Below are 22,038 nucleotides of genomic sequence, written 5' to 3'. Positions count from 1 at the left end.
TGGTCGCTTTTGAGTCCCGGTTGGACTTTGAACTCGCACATCTATTTCCCTTCAGGTGTTTGTGTGTGTGTACTCTGTAAGACAAAAGGTGCGTGGCTCTCTGCACACCTGTCAAAACGCGACGTCACTCGCCATACCTGTATGTCCATTTCACTCCCTGTCTCTCCTCCATACCTGGCGTGCTCCCTCTGATTGGTGCATTCCAGCGAAACCTGATTGGCTAAAGATGGAGGTTATAGACAATGTGGGAGAGACACATGCTCGCTGCCAGTAGTGCCTTCAAAACAAACAATCAGGTTTTCCGAAGAACTTCGCATCAGAGCTGTAAGTGTGCGAGTGTGTGTATTTATTTCACTTATTCAGTTGTGGTTTTGTGTTGAAGCTTTGATATTTGATAGTTTTTATCGCTTGTCATGTTTTTTTTTTTAGTTGTGTGGACGTTTCAGTAGGGGTTTTCGAAGTCTCACTGTGTGTGTTTGTGTCACATGTATCTCTTTCCTTCTCCACATTCTGCAGATGTTTTGTCATTCGATCCCCCCTTCCCTTCCCTTCCCAACACTCTTCACCGCACTGGTGTAATATTACAACTTTCATACTACGCTCATGTTAGGTTCTCTCTTTGATGTGTCGGTCCATGTAAGTTGAAAGCATTTTTGCAAATGACTGTACAAAATACAAAAAATATATATTTTATACACACATAAAATCCCATACAATAACGTTCCAGCATATTAAAGGGGTAAACAAGTCAAATAGGTTGTTGTTGTGACGGTGGCTTTTGTCAAAGATCTAAAATGCATTGTGGAGAAAATTGCGCTGGAATGTTTGTTTCTAGTCGTTGAGCAGGTTTGACAAAGTTCATCATCATCATCAATCTTGCTAATCTAATTATAGCTAATAATGACGAATAAAGGTCTGCTCATCACAAAGTATCATGCTTTCAAAGTAAAATAATTCATCACTAGTAATTCTGTTTCAATTAAGGATGAGTATTGTTATTGATTAATGAATTATTGATAGGAATGAAAAATGACCTTGAGAGCACTGGGATGGTTCCTTGTTGTTTTTTTCTGAACAATATATGTAGATGTTTACTCACGTGGGTTCAGTCCCCATTCGGTGAATTTGAGTGTGTTTGTTTGTTTGTATATGTGTGTACATTGATCCCGAACAGGATAAGCAGTAGAAAACGGATGGAAACCTGCATGGAAAAAGCCAGTTTTGTACCATGAATAGAGGGAATGCATTTGATTTATTTACAATTAATACAACATTAATCAACTACATTTGTCCAATGACCAGAATTGACACGGTGGGACCAGATGCTATCATAACATTAACGTTGTATGCAATTTATGCTCATAATCTACATAATTAGGCAGCCAATTGGTAGAAAACTCTACTCATGTCCTACATCGGGAAGCCCACCCTCAGACTTTGCCAACAGGAGGTTACCCAGCATACCTTGGGTATTTGTGTAAGTTTTATTCTGCTACCAGCACAGTCCGTGTGGTGCTCTTACATTGTGTGTTCAACATGTATTACTTGTTGTGTTATTTTTAGTTATACCGTGAATGAGGGAGGCTTTTGAGTTTATTATTTGTGGTTTTTTTACCACCTGTGAGTGGTCAGTATAAATAGGCAATCCCTACGAATGGCGTACATTTTGTCATTTTTAGCCTTTTTCAGTGTTAACGGACTCATACTGTATGCATGTATGTACTGCATATGATCTGTACTGCAGCAAGCAATGAAAGTCCAGTATCTTGCAGCCCGTCCACTAATAATCAGGGGTTTCATTCATAAAGGTTGTGTATTTCACAACCTTTCATAAAGGTTTTGGGCACCCCTGATCATTTTCAAGATTTTCCTTTTATAAATTTCTGGTTGTTTGGATCAGCCATTCCAGTTAAATATATCATATAGCAGACCAACACAGTCATAGATGAGAAGTGAAATGAAGTTTATAGGATTTATAGAAAGCGTGCAATAATTATTTAAACAAAAGTAGACAGGTGGGCGGCACGGCGGTCTAGTGGCTAGCGCGCAGACCTCACCAGCGTTCAATTCCACCCTCGGAGAGCCACGATGCGGCCATCTGATATATGCGAGGGACATTTAATGGAAATGCATTGGAACGGACTGGAGATTTTGTCCGAAATAGGCGAAATCCGTTATAAAAAATCTGATATATGCAATGAATTTTTATTGGAAATGCATTACAGAAAAATTGGTTCTTTTTATCTGTCCGTTGTGAGCGAATTTCCGATATATCCGAGGTTTACTGTATTCATATTTCATAGGCCAACATTTTGGACATAGTGAAATATAATAGGGGCTGCATGGATCAGTGGTGACTGCGCAGACCTCACAGCTAGGAGACCCGAGTTCGATTCCACCCTCGGTCATCTCTGTATGGAGTTTGCATGTTCTCCCCGTGCATGCGTGGGTTTTCTCCGGGTACTCCGGTTTCCTCCCACATTCCAAAAACATGCTAGGTTAATTGGCGACTCCAAATTGTCCATAGGTATGAATGTGAGTGTGAATGGTTGTTTGTCTATATGTGCCCTGTGATTGGCTGGCGACCAGTCCAGGGTGTACCCCGCCTCTCATCCGAAGACAGCAACAACACCCCCGCGACCCTCGTGAGGAAAAAGCGGTAGAAAATGAATGAATGAAAGTAGACAGGTGCCTAAATTTGGGCACCCCAGCAAAAAAATCACATCAATATTTAGTTTTTTCAAAAAAAAAAAACATTTACGTACATCTTTGGTAGTGAATGAGTTATGTTACCATAACTGATCCACTCCCGTTTCACTTTCTAATGATATAAATCAAGTAGTCTGTTAAATCAGTCCATCAAGTCATCATCATGACTGATTGCGTAAATGCAACCTAACACCAAATAGCATTAACATTAAAAGACAGTGAGAGCTTGTTTCCTTTCCGATCGCATACTGAGTAAAATCCAGACTGGTATTGGCGATATGGATCCCAAACTAATGCTTTGTGCCAGTACACCTAATGTGTCTGGTAAATTTGAAAAAGTAGTGTATTTCAAATCATAGCAGAAATAATACAAGACAAAAGCCATTTATTTGTATACAGTATTGAGTAGCAACATGATTTACAGTCGTCCTGGTGCCTGTAGCATTTCGTAACCTTGTTCAGTTCAGGACAAGGCAGTTACCAAATCATGAAAATGACATAGCTGTCATCGGCAGAGTTGATGTTCTGTCAAGATGTTTTGACTTTGTACTACTGTTGTGTAGTCGTGAGTGATCTTCACTATTGTGCTTGACTTCATTCAGTATCTTTTTTTTATTGTGACTGTAGATTTTTCACTTTACCGCACAACATCATTCCAGAATTTTGCATACCTTAACTCTCTCAACTCCTGTCATCTTGTACCGATATAAATGATAAACCTTTAGGAGGAGCGTTTTGACCACCCCAGATACCTCAGCCACGGTGATGGCACTGTCCACGTATGTGTCCTCAGACTCTGCTTCCTCTATGGAAGGTATGTCAGTGGGATTGAGAAGGGCCTCAAAGTATTCCTTCCACCGTCCGACTACATCCCCAGTCGAGGTCAGCAGGCCCCCGTCTCCACTGTAAACAGTGTGGACCGGGCACTGCTTCCCTTTTCTGAGGTGCCGGACGGTTTGCCAGAACCTCTTCGAGGCCGACCGAAAGTCGTTCTCCATGGCCTCACCGAATTCCTCCCACACCCGAGTTTTTGCCTCAACAACCGCCGAAGCCGTGTGCCGTTTGGCCTGACGGTACCCGTCAGCTGCTTCCGGAGTCCCACAAGCCATCAAGGCTCGATAGGACTCCTTCTTCAGCTTGACGGCGGCCCTGACCTCTGGTGTCCACCATCGGGTTTGGGGCCTGCCGCCATTACTGGCACTGACCGCCTTGCGGCCGCAACTCCAGTTAGGTGCCTCAGCAATGGAGGCACGGAATATGGCCCATTCGGACTCAATATCCCGATCCTCTCCCGGGATGCAGGTAAAGCTCTGCCGGAGATGAGAGTTGAAGACTCGACGAACAGGAAACTCTGCCAGACGTTCCCAGCCCACCCTATCTACTCGTTTGGGTCTCCCAGGTCTGTCCAGCATCCTCCCCCGCCATCTAATCCAACTCATCACCAGGTGGTGATCAGTTGACAGCTCAGCCCCTCTCTTCACCCGTGTGTCCAGAACATGCGGACGCAGGTCTGATGATACGACTACAGAGTCCATCATAGACCTTAGATCAGGGGTGGGCAAACTACGGCCCGGGGGCCACACGCGGCCCGCCAAGCGTTTGAATCCGGCCCGCCAGTTGCTTTCTAAGTATTTCAACTTTTAACATACAAACTAGCGACAAGATTTGCAAGTCGGATGTCTTATTTAGTAAAAAAAAAAAAAAAAAACTGTAAAATTTAATTACATAGTTTGATGTGGTCTGATAGTTAAAGTATAAAATAAATAAATAAAATATAATAAATACATAATAAATAAATACATAATAAATAAATACATAATAAATAAATAAAATATAATAAATACATAATAAATAAATACATAAATAATAAATAAAATATAATAAATACATAATAAATAAATACATAAATAATAAATAAAATATAATAAATACATAATAAATAAACAATAATAATAAATAATAAAGTTAAACAAATAATTCAAGAAAAATTATAAAAGTGTGTGTGTTAAATATATGTTCTGGCCCCCCGGCTTTTAACATACAAACTAGTGACAAGACCTGCAAGTCGGATGTCTTACTTAGTAAAAAAAAAAAAAAAAACTGTAAAGTTTAATTACATAGTTTGATGTGGTCTGATGGTTAAAGTGTCCTGAAAAAATAAAAAATAAAAAATAAATAAATACATAATAAATAAATAATAAATCCAATATAATAAATACATAATAAATAATAAATACAATAAATACATAATAAATAAATAAAATATAATAAACACATAATAAATAAATACATAAATAATACTAATAATAAATATACATTTAAAAAATAAGTTAGACAAATAATTCAAGAAAAATGATAAAAGTGTGTGTGTTAAATATATGTTCTGGCCCCCCCAGACAATTTTGTTAACTCAATGCGGCCCACCAGTCAAAATATATGCCCACCCCTGCCTTAGATCGTCATATTGTGATAAATCCTAAAAATATTGTGATATATGCGAAGGTCCAAATCAGCCAACCCTAATTTTGACTTTTGCCATTTGCGCCGTTTTTTTTTGTTTTAGTTCTTGTAATTTTATTCCAAATTTTACTCCAAATTGTCCATAGGTATGAATGTGAGTGTGAATGGTTGTTTGTCTATATGTGCCCCGTGATTGGCTGGTGACCGGTCCAGGGTGTAGGATAGGCCCCAGCACCCCTCTTGGGAGGATAAGCGGTAGAAAATGAATGAATGAATGAATGTTTAAACCAGGTTTAAACCCTAAAAATGCCTCACAGACTTATTAAACGCATGTTAAATTATAAAATGTATAGGTACTCACCACTAATGAATGAAAATGTATGATACAATACCATAAAATATAATTTATTAAGCTGTGGCAGGATGGAAGAACCTTATTTAAGTTTCATTTTCGCTTTGCAGCATGCTACTATGATGCATTCAGGAACCAAATTAAAAGAGTACCTCCTTTTTTCACTTACTTTTTCTTGTATGCGTTGCCATCAGAAGAGTCTGCTTCATCACTGGAGACATAATGGAGGTTAAAGTTGAAATAGTTAAGTAAAAAAAACAAAACATACGTGACATTTTTCCTTGTGTAAGTAACAACGTGGGATTATGTTTTACTCTCCCTACACATTTGTCATCCATAACAAGTTCTGTCTACAGCATTATAGTCATTTTAGTACACATGTTGTATGTGGCACGCCCACTCTGCTGTGGTGGGTCACACTCCCCAGTTGTTAGAAGAACTTGTTGTGCTGCTATCTGTGAACCCAACATTATAGGAGTTGATAAACGGTATAGGAGTTCATAATAAACAGCAATATATGGTAATGGTAATGGTTTTATTTCATTTCAACATGCATCAGATTACAATTGAATGCATCCCATAATCAGTTCACAGTTCCACATGTCCAAAAGGAGTAGGAAGAAGCAAAGCTTATTAAATCCTACCCCTCCATCTGGTACTTTTACAATCAGTAACATTTGTTCACTTCCTGCTTTCCATAATACAGTTTAAGGTTTTTAGTTTTTTTTAAATAATGTACCGAAGTAGGAGGTGATATGAGCATCCAATGCCATAATGTGTACCATAGTAAGTGTCAATATAGTGATATATATAGCACATCATGACTGGTTCAAGACTCTTCATCCTTGTATTTAGCAAACATCAACTGCTTGTATTGTTTCTTGAATTGGCTCATCGTTGTGCATTGTTTGAGGTCCTTACTCAATCCATTCCATAGTTTGATTCCACATACTGAAATGCTATGGCTAGCATAACGTAGTCCTAGCATAGAAGTGTTTCAAATGTACTTCTTCCCTGAGATCATATTTCTCCTCTCTTGTAGAGAAGTATTGGATGACATTTTTAGCTAATTGCTTGTTTTTAGCCTTATGCATTATTTTAGCTGTTTGAAGATGAACTATATCAGCAAGTTGAAGTATTTGTGATTTTAGAAATAAGGAGTTAGTATGTTCTCTGTAGGCGGCATTATGAATTATCCTTACTGACCTTTTTTGCAGTACATTTAGCGAGTGAAGATTGCTTTTATAGTTATTAGCCCATATTTCAACACAATAAGTAAGATATGGTAGAACCAGACAGCAAAAAAGAGTGTGGAGTGATTTCTGATTCATTCATTCATTCATTTTCTACTGCTTATTTATCCTCACGACTGATTGAGAACAAATTTTGCTTTGTTTAATACTGAAATATTTCTGGCCACCTTATGTTGTATATTTGTAATATGAGGTTTCCAGCTCATATTTTCATCTATTGTGATCCCCAGAAATGTATTTTAAAAACCATTTACCATGTTGTTTGCAAAACCACATCAATATTGGTTTTTATAATACTGGCTCTGTATTTACTTGGTATCGGATTGATACCCAGGTTTGCGGTGTCAGCCAACCCTGTTGCTCAATAAACATGTTGAACAGCCCTACCTGAAGGCTCGTTTGCTTCAGCTATAACATTTCATGGCCTTTTCCTAGTATGTTTTTATTGGCCATTGATATTGGCTAAGTCTGCCAAGTTTGTTAGCAACGTAAACAGAGTAGCAGAGCTTGGGGGAGGGCAGAGAGTGTATCGCACCGACAGCCACGCCCACATAAGCCCGCTCCTCTATGACATCACAAAGGAACAGTTTTGCAACGCCCTCTGAGCGTTTGTGCCATCCCAAACTTCTTTCAGGGTTCACTTTCAAATGCGCAAACGTCATGATGTGAAACTTTGGCATCTTTTAACATGATAATACAACATTCATAGGTCAGAAAAGTGGAAACAGCATCGAATAACGAAATGGAATTTTGCTGTTTTTTTACTGAATAAGACACTTGAATGTGTCGCTGCATGTGAGAAACTACTTAAACCAGGGGTCCCCAAACTTTTTCCTGTGAAGGCCACATAACTTTTTCCTGCTCTGATGGGGGGCCGGGGTCAGTTTGTAGCAGAAAATGTAACGATTGTATGGGTGTCTAAACATAAACATTTATTGTTTTCCAGAAAGCCACACAAAACCAAATATTAATAACCCTTTCCAGGATCTTCACGGGAAAAATAAGTCGGAAATAAATAATAACACTATTAATAAAATAAATAATACTATTTGTGAAATAAATAATAACCAAATACTCTCTCTGAGGACTTCAAAGAAAAAACAAAGTCAGGAAATATTTAACAACACAATTATGAAATAAATATCATACTATAAATAGCTATCATCCCTGTCTTTGTGACGGGATTCATAGTGTCGGCGCAGATTTTCTTTAAATACGGCCACCGTCTCTTGACAGATGAGACAAACCGCTTTTTCTTTGCATTGAACAAAAAAATAATCGTTTGTCAGGGCTCGACAATAACGATGTACCGATGGCCCGGGGCAAGTTAAAACAAAATTCGGGCAAGTAAATCCAATCAGTGATATTCCCGTCGGGCAAGTGCACTTTGGCATTCCATACTGCCAAGAGTTTTTTTAAAGCGGTTCTTGTTGGGTGTTGGTAAAACACGGACTGCGTAATTCCGGTGGTAATTTGCTAACCAATCCTTGCAAATCTTGAAATGGACCAATCAGAATCGTTTATTTAGACCGCAGTCCGTAATCCAAAGTCTGCGTCTTACCCACACCCGTTGTTCGCGATCAACCAATCAGCGATCGTTTGACTACGAAAACATCCATCATGGCGTCGCTGCCAACATCGTCTAATTCTGAAGGAAAACAGCAAAAAGTGATGAACCAGTGCCTCCTAAACAAGTATTTTATTAGCGGCAGCAAATCAAATGATGGCACAGGTGAGTGAATCACATTGCTGTGACAATTTGAAGTGGTCACAATGAAACACCACCGATTAGATCCAATACCAAGTGCTGATTTTGCACAAGCTACAAAATCTAGCGCTTCCATTTCTCTGTGTATTTTTCTCACCTTTGCTTCACAAATTATTGTTTGACCATTGAGCTTTTTTTTCTGGATTAAAAACACTTTACTAGTACACAAATGTGTCTATTCAATAATGTTTCATTATAAATATCACTGCTTACTACGACTACGATGTGTAAGGTATTATTTGTTTTATTATTTTATTTATTTGAGATTCTCATGTGATGCCACAAAAAATTACATGATATTATTATGGCAGTCTTTTCATTTTACATGGGGCAAGTTCGGGCAAGTAGTTCTCACCTTAAGGATTCCCTATGGGCAAGTCATTTTGGTTTTTAATGTAGAGCCTTGTTTGTCCACTGCAGGTTAAATACCCTGCATTCTGAATCAATTTTTCTCTTACCTAATCTTTTCACCATTGTTCTGCTCTATTTGACGGGGTGAGTCAAGGATTTTTTTTCTGAGAGGGGGGAGGGGTATTTATCTGATGTTGCTCAGGGGGCCGAACCAAAGGTGGAGGCGGGCCGGATCCGGCCCGCGGGCCATAGTTTGGGGACCCCTGACTTAAACCATAGAAAGGTTGTCTCAGATTGACTCTGACTTACTTGCAAGTCATGTTGGCAGCTTGTATGTTAAAGTTTATATTAGCTACTTTGGAAGGAATGGGCGGGCCAGATTCAAAGCTTGGCGGGCCAGATGTGGCCCCTGGGCCATAGTTTACCCACCCCCTGTCTTAGTGGCTGTTTTTATCCGAGCAGGCTTCATTAGTCAGACTGATAGGCAACACATATTCTCAGACAAGCTGAACAGTCCAGTGGCAATTGAGTCATAGCCCAAATTGTTTGCCTAAAGCATTTTCAATCACAAAACAAGGAAATGCCCCAATGCCATAACTTGTGGGAGTCTATATTATTTCTTGTTTATGTCTTAAATTGATCTTATTTATCTTATTATGTCTACTATATTGGGTGATACGAGTGTATATGTAAATATAGGGCTGTTATTTTATGTCTACCGTGCTTTATTGTCAGAAATCGTATTGAGGTTTCCTTTGCGCTAACTACAAAAACATTGCATGTTTAAATGCACCTATCATGGTTGGTCTGGAACCAACTAAGCACGACAAATGAGGGATTCCTATTTTTCTATTTATATTGCACAAACCTGAAGGTCCGTCCTCCTGTGATTATGTAAAAGTATCCTTGAGCAAGGTGCTTTGAATGACTTGGAAGTGGAAAAGCGCAATACAAGTGAAAAACCATTTACCATGTTGTTTGCAAAACCACATCAATATTGGTTTTTATAATACTGGCTCTGTATTTACTTGGTATCGGATTGATACCCAGGTTTGCGGTGTCAGCCAATCCTGTTGCTCAATAAACATGTTGAACAGCCCTACCTGAAGGCTCGTTTGCTTCAGCTATAACATTTCATGGCTTTTTCCTAGTATGTTTTTATTGGCCATTGATATTGGCTAAGTCTGCCAAGTTAAACCCTGTTGACATTCTGAATAGGTCAAAATGTGTGATTGATGTTATTTTGATACAAAAATCCAAGTAATGGGTATCAGGACTTTGTTTTCTTCAGAGTTGAAGTCAGAGATATGTTGTCTGTATCGTCTGTCTGTCTCTTTGTCAGACTCTTTCCCTCCGTGCTTAAATGATATGCTCGATCTGAATGAATGTTTGACTTTCTCTTCTTCAAAAAAAAGAACAGGAAGAAGTCATTACAAGGACAACTGCAACAAAAGCGTTTCCCTGACGACCGGTGGGTCCAAGTGTTTATCTGTGTGTTCCTGCGGGTGTGTGATTTCATGAGATTTTGGAGACAAGCTGTTCACACAGTGACAACACCACAGGTTTTTTTTTGTGTCCGTCCATTCTGTTCTACTTCTGTTGAAGTTCCGAGACAAGATTTTTGACTTCAGACAGTGACGCTGGAGTAGATTCAGTAGGCTGGTGCCTTTTTGAGCATATGCACCGCCCCACTCCCTCGCAAACCTCTGACTTTCATCTCTCTGACGAAACACAACAAACACAAGTGGTTTTGCTCATGAACAGTCATTCATTCATTGATTTTTGACTGCTTGTCCTTACGAGGGTTGCGTGGTGCTGGAACCTATCTCAACTGTCTTCGGGCGAGAGGCAGGTTACACCCGGGACTGGTTGCATATTTAAGCAAATGTTACATAATGTTTACCTAAATTAAGCAGTGTGAAATAACCTAAAATCCAAATTCCGAAGACACAGTTCAAGATTGTAGTAATCTACACTAGGTGTCAGTAAGGTTACTGTAATGTTGGGTGAGAAGCACAAGCACCAGACCTGACCACCAGGACCAGTTTTGAATGATCTCACAACAGTCACAATTGCCAAGTGCCAAGCTGAAACTCAACTCTCAACCCCAGACGTCTTTTACCAGAGCACATTTAAGCAGCAACACACACGAGCACAAGGCTTATTGTTTATTGCAATATCGTGTAATACGAGTGTAAAGTTGACTATAGGGGTGTTATTTCAGGTCTACAGGTCTCTAATAATGTTTAAAAATGTGTTTAGAAGGTCGTAAACCGGTCTATGATCTATGTCTTGGTCTATGAAAATATTCATTCATTCATTCATTTTCTACCGCTTTTTCCTCACGACGGTTGCGGGGGGTGCTGGAGCCTATCCCAACTCTCTTCAGGCGAGAGACAGTGTACACCCTGGACTGGTCGCATTTTTAAGCAAATGTTACATAATATGTACCTAAATTAAGCATTTTCAACCATAAGAATGGAGTGTGAAATAACCTAAAATCCAAATCCCGAAGACACAATTAAAGATTGTAGTAATCTACACTAGGTGTCAGTAAGGTTACTGTAATGTTGGTTGAGAAGCACAAGCACCAGACCTGACCACCAGGACAACAGGCTTTTATTGCAGTTTACTACTGTTGTGGCTATAACCCGTGCCAAGCTGAAACTCAACTCACAGAGCACATTTAAGCAGCAACACACACGAGCGCAAGGCTTATTGTTTATTGCAATATTGTGTAATACGAGTGTAAAGTTGACTATAGGGGTGTTATTTCAGGTCTACAGGTCTCTAATAATGTTTAAAAATGTGTTTATAAGGTCATGAACCGGTCTATGAAAATATTCATTTATTCATTCATTCATTCATTCATTTTCTACCGCTTTTTCCTCACGAGGGTCGCGGGGGTGCTGGAGCCTATCCCAGCTGTCTTGGGGCGAGAGGCAGGGTACACCCTGGACTGGTCACATATTTAAGCAAATGTTACATAATCTTTACCTAAATTAAGCATTTTCAACCATAAGAATATTGTGTAATACGAGTGTAAAGTTGACTATAGGGGTGTTATTTCAGGTCTACAGGTCTCTAATAATGTTTAAAAATGTGTTTAGAAGGTCGTAAACCGGTCTATGATCTATGTCTTGGTCTATGATAATATTCATTCATTCATAAATAAGGAATCCTACTTGGAGGTAATGGTCTGGAACCAATTAACTGTGATAAACGAGGGATTACTGTAGCTCCTGTCATCATTTCAGTTGAATTTTGCCTTCATGTCTCCCCATTATCCTGACTAGTAGTAGTCTGCCAGGTTTTTCAGCATCCCTAGTGAAAAAAACATCCAGAAATATTGTGATGTAGGCTGAAGTCCATATTGCCCAAGCCTTGTTGTGAGTCTGGATACAAAGATATTTCAGATGTCTGATGGTAACGAGTTCCACAGTCTGGGAAAAATGAAAGCTTGCACTGTTTTGGTTGCTATTACTATTAGTAATTGCTGTTGGCTAATTGGCTTTTTGCCCCCAAAGCCCTTCTGTCACACAGCTAGGAGACGTGAGTTCGATTCCACCCTCGGCTATCTCTGTGTGGAGACCTCTGGTGTTCAGGGCCTGCCCCACGACTTTACTCCCACAATATTTTATAATATTTTGTATCCTCATTTTCCAAAAATTGCAACTTTTTCTTGATGCTACTCAGATGGTGTTTTTTCCCCTCATAATGTTACATAATATTTGGACTTTATTCTTGTAAAATTACTGCTGATTCTGTCCATTTTTGCTGTGTTTGTTTAAATCAGGGCCGAGTGGTTAGAGCGCAGGCCACACAGCTAGAAGACGTGAGTTCGATTCCACCCTCAGCCATCTCTGTGTGGAGTTTGCATGTTCCCCGTGCATGCGTGGGTTTTCTCCGGGTACTCCGGTTTCCTCCCACATTCCAAAAACATGCTAGGTTAATTGGTGACTCCAAATTTGTCCATAGGTATGAATGTGAGTGTGAATGGTTGTTTGTCTATATGTGCCCTGTGATTGGCTGGCGACCAGTCCAGGGTGTAGAAGACAGCTGGGATAGGCTCCAGCACCCCCGCGACCCTCGTGAGGATAAGCGGTGGAAAATGAATGAATGATAAGAACCAGACCACAAACAGGGGAGATATTAATCCTCTGTTTGCTAATACTGGTGCGTTTGAAAAGCATACAAACCCAGGATCATAAAATTGCAATCTACAGTTTGACACTGAAGAGAGATGCAAAGAGATGCACCCGTGTATTGATTGTGCTCCACGTATCCTGTGAATCGAAACAGATCAGCGCTGCACTTGAAGTGTGTGTTTTTCAGTGTGTTTAATGGCAAGCGGAATGCTCCATGGTCCCTCCTGTCAAGCTGAGTTCAGGGTGTTCCACATTCCTGTCACCCGTGGAACAGGTTTTATTTTGAGGCCTTTCTCTGTGCGCCTCCTTCTTGTTCACTTTTTATTTCTGTTTCAAAGGATTGTTGGTTTAAACACCTCAAATGGGCGGCACACGAGTGAAATTAATAACAGATGTTGTGTTTGTTACATGTCTCCCTTTTGGAGCATTTTCTGTAGCAAAACTGAAAAATGGGTCCAAAGAGGTTCAATGTTCAGTAAGATAAGGTTTTGTCTTTAGACCATGACTTTAACTTGCAACATTAGTGAGAATAAATAAGCGGTATAGAAAATGGAAGCATGTATATAAATATTCATTAATAAATCATGCTGTTTTGTAGACCATTGCAGGCTACTGTTAGGGATATTGTGCCTAAAACAAATCTTTGAACCCGCCCATGTCATTTCCTGTCTGCACCACCTTAGCACATTCACAGCAGCACACAATTCATTCATTCATTTTCTACCGCTTTTTCCTCACGAGGGTCATGGAGGGTGCTGGAGCCTATCCCAGCTGTCTTCGGGCGAGAGGCGGGGTACACCCTGGACTGGTCGCCAGCCAATCACAGGGCACATATAGACAAACAACCATTCACACTCACATTCATACCTATGGACAATTTGGAGTCGCTAATTAACCTAGCATGTTTTTGGAATGTGGGTGGAAACCGGAGTAAAACCCACACATGCACGGGGAGAACATGCAAACTCCACACAGAGATGGCCGATTGTGGAATTGAACCCTGGTCTCCTAGCTGTGAGGTCTGCCCGCTAACCACTAGACCGCCGTGCCGCCCGTAATAATATCTTATTTTCTTTTATTATGGATTCTGTATTAGGTAATAAGGTGACTATTCCATAGTTCAGGATTTGATTGGCTTCTGGCTGCCCTGTTCTCTAAACAAAAAATATCATCCCGTTTCTTGTGAGATCTCGTGACACCACAAATAAATACAGAATGGTGAATGTGCAGGCGTCGGTATCCACTCTAATATGTTATTATTTTCTTTTTCAGGGAGTTTGATCTGGGATACATAGAGGAATTTGGGTCTTCACCTCCCTCACATCCTACTTCTTATTGTTCTCCATCTTCGCCACCGCATCAGAAACTACCAAAACAAAGCTGCCACAACAGACCATGCTCAACCGGGGGCGTCCAGCTACGCATCAAGAACAGGTAGGTGACATTAATTTCAATGACAGCTGGTGATCAACATGTGATCGTCTGATCAGATGAAGACAATAGTGGCATGGGTGCTGCAGGTTCAACAGGAAATGGCTGTATCAGTTAGGCGGGTTGGGTTGCGACTATGGCATGTTAGTGTTTTGGGCCATAAGTTGAGTAGGTCATGACCCCTGCTGGACGTCCTGGCTGGACTGGACTGTTCACATGAGCTGCACCATTGATTCATGGTTAGCACATCTGCCTCACACTGATCCAGGTTCCAATCTCTGTTGGAACCGCTCAAAGTGGATTTTTTTTTTTTGCGGGTACAGCCGCTTCCTCACACATCCTCAAAACATCCATGTTGGGTTAACTGGAGATTCTAAATCAAGGGGGTCCAAACCAACACATGTAGCTAGGCTGGAAAGTTTCATACTCTATATATGAAGAAAGAAATACATCTCAGCTTCGTGATATAGGTGAAAAAGCATATTATTGATATGAACTTGGATTGTTTTTTTCCCCATTTTTAAAAAATCTCCATAAACTGTCTTCTGGTAATATTATGACTTTATTCTTATAATATTGTAACTTTGTAGCCAAGCTCATTTTTTGTTTTGTTTGTTCCTCGTGATATTACACCTTTAAAAACATTTCAATATTTTGACTAAAATGACTATTCTTGTAAAATTGTGACTTTTTTGTTAGAATATATTTTTTGCTTTATTCTCATAAAATCACATCAGTTTGTTTAATTTCTGCTGATGTTTTTTTTTTGCATTTTTGTTATAACAATTTCCACTTTCTTCTTGTAAATGTTCTTCTCATAATAATCACTTCATACTCTGACTTTATTCTCGTAACATAATTTTCCCCCCAACCAAATTTTCCCCAAAATATTATTTTTTTCATTTAGTTTTGTCCTCATAATATTACAACTTACAAATGTTTCAATATTTTGACTAAAATGGAAAATTCTGACTTTTGTTCCAATAATTTATTTTTATTTATTCTCATAAAATCACAGCTGTTTGTTTAATTTCTGCTGATGTTTTTTTTACATTTTTGTTTTAACAATTTCCACTTTCTTATTGTCAATGTTCTTTTCATGATTATAACTTTATCCTCATAATATTTTTACTTTATTCTCATAATATAACTTTTTCCCCAACCAAATTTCCCCCCAAATATAATTTTTTTCATTTAGTTTTGTCCTCATAATATTACAACTTACAAATATTTTGACTAAATGTCTGTGTTCTATTGTTCCAATAATTTATTTTTATTTATTCTCATAAAATCACAGCTGTTTGTTTAATTTCTGCTGATGTTTTTTTTACATTTTTGTTTTAACAATTTCCACTTTCTTATTGTCAATGTTCTTTTCATGATTATAACTTTATCCTCATAATATTTTTACTTTATTTTCATAATATAACTTTTTAACCAAATTTCCCCCCAAATATAATTTATTTCATTTCGTTTTGGTCTTATAATATTACAACTTAGAAATGTTTCAATATTTTGACTAAAATAACTGTACTCTTATAGCTTATACTGTTTTGTTAGAATATATATTTTTTTGCTTTATTCTCATCAAATCACAGCTGTTTGTTTATTTTCTGATGTTTTTTTTATTTTTGTTTGAACAATCTCCACTTTCCTCTTGTAAATGTTCTTCTCAACTTTATCTTCATAATATTTTTTTGACTTTATTCTCGTAACGTAACTTTTTCCCCAACTTGATTTGTTTTGTTTTTCATAATATTACGATTTTTCTTTAATATTTCAACTTTATGCTCTAAAGTCAAGTTATTTTTCCACATAATATTAACAGTAGTGCACAATAGTAACTTTTATTACAAATGTTGGTCCAACACTGGAGGAGGAGGGTGTGAATGTGGATATGGCCCCATCTGCCCTCTTCCTTGCCCATTGACCCGCTGGGTATCATGCATTGACTGTTAGGGGGAATAATCACATGAAGTAACTAAGTATTGGTTGAATTTGACGGACCTGAATGCTCTGGAGTGAGCGAATGCACCACGGCTCTGACTTGATGGATTATTTTATTATTCATTTGAAGGTCTCTTGGGACTGAAACAGTATGTGAGTGTAGTGAGTGAGTGTAGAAATCTGACAGGAACCATCAGTAAGTGTACTCCAATGAAAAGTAAAATCATTGTGGAGTACAAGGCATGCTGGGAATGAGGTCAGTGCCTTGCATCTTATCTGCAGTATTCTGGTTTTCTTGCATCACACCTCTTACTCCCATGTGTACTCTCAATCCATACAAACAGTCTATAAATACTATCCCTCGTCTATAGCCAGTTTCATCCAAATATGGAGGTCAGATCCTTTGTGTGTGTGTGTGTGAGAGAGTGAGAGGGTGCAGCCTCACGAGGGTGCTAAAGTGACGAAAGACATTGATGTTGATTCCTGGGTTCATTCGTCCCGCATGCTGCAGTTTAAATAGAGTGGAATGTGTAGTCGTGATTGGCTGCCTTTATGGAATAATCTGTTCCCGAAACACAAGCTACTGTTATTGTGGGGGGGCTGCTAAAGCCTTGCGTTTTCAGCATGTGTGTTAACTGGAAGTTGACATAGTCCATTGTCCGACGACAAAACAGAAAGACCTTAATCACTTATTTTTTGCCGCCAATTGCCTATACAGTCAACCATAATAAGTGAATTTCCGCAAAGTAGGATTTCTTATTTTTAAATGGTATATTTTTGTATATAACATGTTTTTTTTAACATTATTAGAGCCCTCCAGACATGAAATAACACCCCTACAGTCACTGTTACACTCGTATTATCCAATATAGTAGACATAATAAGAGAAAATTAAACATTTAAGACTTGTGCTTGTGTGTGTTGCTGGTACAAGGGGTAGCAGAGTGGGGGGGCTGACAGGAAGCGACACCGGGGGTTCAAAGTTGAGTTTTAGCTAGGTGTGTGTGTAGCCCGCCTTACAGGTCATTTTGTCTGTTGTGTGCCTTCTGAATGCCCTATATTTTTATTTTATTTTATTTAGCCTTTTTTATGCTTGAAAATGCTTAATTTAATTTATTTTAAAATTTTATTTTTGTCTAATAATAGGTTATTTGAAACCACAAAACATTAATTATTCATGAATATATTTTAGTGTGAGGTGGCAAGGAATGTAGACAATTTCATTCATTCATTCATTCATTCATTCATTCATTCATTCATTCATTCATTCATTCATTCATGGACTGGTTGCCAGCCAATCACAGGGCACAATGTGGGAGGAAACCGGAGTACCCGGAGAAAACCCACACATGCACGGGGAGAACATGCAAACTCCACACAGAGATGGCTGAGGGTGGAATTGAACCCTGGTCTCCTAGCTGTGAGGTCTGTGCACTAACCACTCGGCCCTGGTTTAAACAAACACAGCAAAAATGGACAGAATCAGCAGTAATTTTACAAGAATAAAGTCCAAATATTATGTAACATTATGAGGGGAAAAAACACCATCTGAGTAGCATCAAGAAAAAGTTGCAATTTTTGGAAAATGAGGATACAAAATATTATAAAATATTGTGGGAGTAAAGTCGTGGCATTTTTTTATGCTTGAAAATGCTTAATTTAATTTATTTTAAGAATTTTAAGAATTAATTTTTGTTGTTTTCAACCACAAAACATGATTTATTCATGAATATATTTTAGTGTGATGTGGCTAGGAATGTAGACAATTTTAGACACTCAAATATATTAACAAACTATATATACAGTATATAGATAGAAAATATTCATCTGCTTCAGTATCCAGCTCAAGATGCTTTGAGCGAGGATCAAACTGGCGGCCTGTCCGTTGCAAGCCAACCACATTCAACCTGAGCCAAGCGTTCAGTATACTCAACAGATAAAACTATTCTCCTCCCACAAAATCCCTTGGCTCAGGGCGGCTATCAGATAACATTTGGGTGGGGATGGCGAGGATTCTTGTGTCTGATTCGTCCAAAAACAGGAAGTGTAGCAGAGCCCCTTGAGGCTGGGTGTTGATTTGGGAAGGACAGATGTTGATAACAGTATCCCATTCCTTTCATTTCCTCTCCTTCGTCCTTTTTATCTCATTTTCTCATCAGCCCCCAGCCAACCACCACATCTGTCTTATTCCTCCACTAACCACTTTTCCTCTGTCTTCTTTTATCCCGATCCCGTTTCTGCTCTTTTCCTAAATTCCATTCTCCTGTGCGGTGTTTTCTCAGTTCCTCCCGCACTCCCCTTCTCTTACTTCCCACTGCGTCCATCCTCGCTTAGCATGTCTTGTCCTCCCATGCCCTCCCCGACCTCTTCTTGCTTCAGTTTATTTCTTCCTCATGTCTGCTGACTCACATTTTCTGAAAATGAGATCATCTCATAACTTCTTGAAACTGCAGTGGAACACAAACACATTCTCTTTTATGGGATGACCCTTGTTGTCCCATTGACTATTAAAAGTGCAGTCATGTCTTTCTACTCATTCATTGTGATTGTGATTGAGTTGACCCAAAATACATAATCAATAAAAGTACCTGCCATGAAAAGGTGTCTCTTGTAATTGAATGACAAACGGGACGCATTAAGGAAGGGATTTCCCACTGGGCTTATGGACTTGGAGTGAATGATGTCATGTTTCATCAGTCCTTGAACTGATCCTTAAGGTGTCCTTGAGCAAGGGTGTCCAAAGTCCGGCCACGGGCAAAATTACATAAAAATGTTTTTTTGCTACATTGAAAAAAAGAGAAGTTTCGGGCCCGATTTCGATATTCAAGAATAATTTCAATGAAAGTAAACAAATTCAATTAAAAAAAAAAACCTTTGCATTCGACAGCGAATACTAGCCAGGAATTATTAGTTCATGTTTCACAACTGTACATTAGAACACATAAAAAATGTAATCCATCATATACTATTATATTTCATTCATTCATTCATTTTCTACAGCTTATTCTCACGAGGATTGCAGTGGTGCTGGAGCCTATCCCAGCTGTCTATGGGCGAGAGGTGTCGTACACCCTGGACTGGTGGCCAGCCAATCACAGGGCACATATAGACAAACAACCATTCACACTCACATTCATACCTATGGACAATTTGGAGTGGCCAATTAACCTAGCATGTTTTTGGAATGTGGGAGGAAACCGGAGTACCCGGAGAAAACCCACGCATGCACGGGGAGAACATGCAAACTCCACACAGAGATGGCCGAGGGTAGAATCGAACTTCGGTCTCCTAGATGTGAGGCCTGCGCAGTCACCACTGAGCCATGCAGCCCCTATTATATTTCACTATGTCCAAAATGTTGGCCTATGAAATATGAATACAGTAAACCTTGGATATATCGGACTCGGATATATCGGAAATTCGCTCACAACGGACAGATAAAAAGGAACCAATTTTTCTGTAATGCATTTCCAATAAAAATTCATTGCATATATCGGATTTTTTATAACGGATTTCGCCTATTTCGGACAAAATCTCCAGTCCCGTTCCAATGCATTTCCATTAAATTTCCCTCGCATATATTGGATGGCCGCATCGTGGCGCTCCGATTCGCCGAATCGTGACAGGCCGCTATAAGACGTCATTTGCAGCGTTTGCAGCGTTGCCTGCGCGTCCAGGTACATTGGAAACATAGTCAAGGAAGTGCCTTTTTATAACGGATAAAATCCAATTTACGCATATACCGGATATAAATCTGATATATGCGTAAAACGGACATTTTCCAATATACGCATATAACGGATTTCACTGATATCGGACAAAACCAGTGGGAATGTCAATTATTTAACATTGCAGATTTAGAAAATATATTAAAAAAAATTATTGGCCTATGAAATATTTATTTATTATTTAAATTAAATTAATAAAAAAATCAATTAAATTAATAATTGAAATAATAAGGAAAACAATTGAGAAAAATATACAGCCTGTAGTTGTATGCAGTTTATTATATGATATTGAACTCATTTTAACCTATATTTAATCATATTTAACCTTAGAGGACCAAATGTGCATTTATTTTCAATATATTGCGTAATTTTAAAGGGGACCTATTATGCTCATTTTTCTACCCTTTGTATTTAATTGTGGAGTCATAGAGCAGCTACGCACAATAACTTTCTAGATCTTCCAGAATCTACACCTATTCCAGCTGTATTTCCTTGGATTTTGTGCTTCCCACCAAAACGATCTGTTTTAATTAGTTCCACCCACAGCTCACACGGCCACTTCGCTGCGACCAAAGTGCTTCCTAACTATGCATGAACCCCACTTTCTAATATAGTGGACCCCACTTTCTAATATAGTGGGTATCGGAGTTGATATTAATGAATAAAGACGTTGGAGAGCGAATTGAAAAGTGTTAAGGAGCCGCTTGTAGCTCATGAGCTACTAGCTGGAGACCCACTGGTGTGGTGGAGAGTGTGGCAACCTCACCTGCCCGAGGAAGAGTCCTCATTGTTGGATATACTTCAGTTTTTCTATTCTTATTTAAATGTAATAATAGCCTCCATCGCAACAAAAATGAGATTTACATATATGCTTACAGTCCTTGCCCTGAGGACCAATTTGGCCCCATGGACGCCCATTATAACCACATATTCTGACTGATGCTTATGCATATATTGTATCTTTTATGTCAGGTATTGATATACATCGGTTTGGGTACAAAAGTGATCCCCCTCCTCCTTCAGCGTTTCTGTATGTGGACAACGTGGACACCCCTATCACAGAGGAAAACCATAGAAGCTATCAAGGAAATTCCATCTTAAAGAGGTTCCTCACAAAGAGGGTTTTGTAGGCCATATGGAGAAGCTTGCATGTACTCGCACACACTCTTGTACACGCCCGCGCACAGCAGCTATTAACATAGTTTCAAGCACATGTTTTGACACACGTTGATTTTGATTTCCGGGCAGATCAGCGAGATAATTGTTATTAAGGGCTGTAGCAAAAGTTTCCCACGACACTTCTATTGGGGGAAAAAAACACTTTAACAGTTGTTACTCCAAAGTGTTAAAGTGCATCTTTCACATTAGTGTATCATTCATTGGAGTGGATAAAAAAGCAATTTAACTATAAGAAATGCTTTTTAGTTTTTTCCCACCCATTTGACTGCAAACATTTGTTGCAGTATAGTCATTGCATATTCATTTATTCATTCAGTCATTTTCTACCGCTTATCCTGATGAGGGTCATGGGGGTGCTGGAGCCTATCCCAGCTGCCTTGGGGCAAGAGGCAGGGTACACCCTGGACTGGTGGTAACCTAGACACTCTCTCTTGCTCTCTTTTTTACACACACGTACTCACACCTAGAAGCACACTTTTGGCTGTGAGTGCATTTTGCTTTATAAAATGAGATAAAACAACAAAAGAGGAGTTTTGTGGGGAACTCTGACAACCATTGCATCCTTATATAGTTCTTCTTGAAAGGTTTGCTGCTTTGAAAAGTGCTTCAAGTGCCTTGCAGACCTGCCAATATACACAATAAGCAGTTTTTCTTCTTTGCACACATTTTCACCGCTGTTCTCCAGGTACACATTTTGTTTCCATTTCTCACT

The 22,038-nt window shown here is 39.0% G+C and overlaps 1 protein-coding gene across 4 annotated transcripts in view; it reads left to right on the top strand.

Annotated features, from left to right (window-relative positions):
* The window catches only part of shroom3 (shroom family member 3), a 68,894-nt gene that overhangs the window by 15,751 nt on the left and 31,105 nt on the right, over positions 1 to 22,038 (top strand). For 3 of the 4 annotated variants that reach the window (XM_058058498.2, XM_058058489.2, XM_058058505.2), the window contains exon 3: positions 14,314 to 14,475. In XM_058058498.2, the coding sequence (XP_057914481.2) occupies positions 14,314 to 14,475 (162 nt within the window). Of the gene's footprint in view, positions 1 to 250; positions 325 to 14,313; positions 14,476 to 22,038 lie in introns of those variants that run through there. The other variant, XM_058058523.2, reaches the window with a different exon arrangement.

The sequence above is a fragment of the Doryrhamphus excisus genome, linkage group LG10 (assembly GCF_037039965.1).
Source record: "Doryrhamphus excisus strain RoL-2023G ecotype Guam linkage group LG10, RoL_Dexc_Guam_v1.1, whole genome shotgun sequence".
Lineage (NCBI taxonomy): Eukaryota > Metazoa > Chordata > Actinopteri > Syngnathiformes > Syngnathidae > Doryrhamphus > Doryrhamphus excisus.
The sequence above is the reverse complement of the archived record's forward strand: the minus strand, read 5'-3'. Positions and strand labels throughout refer to the sequence as shown.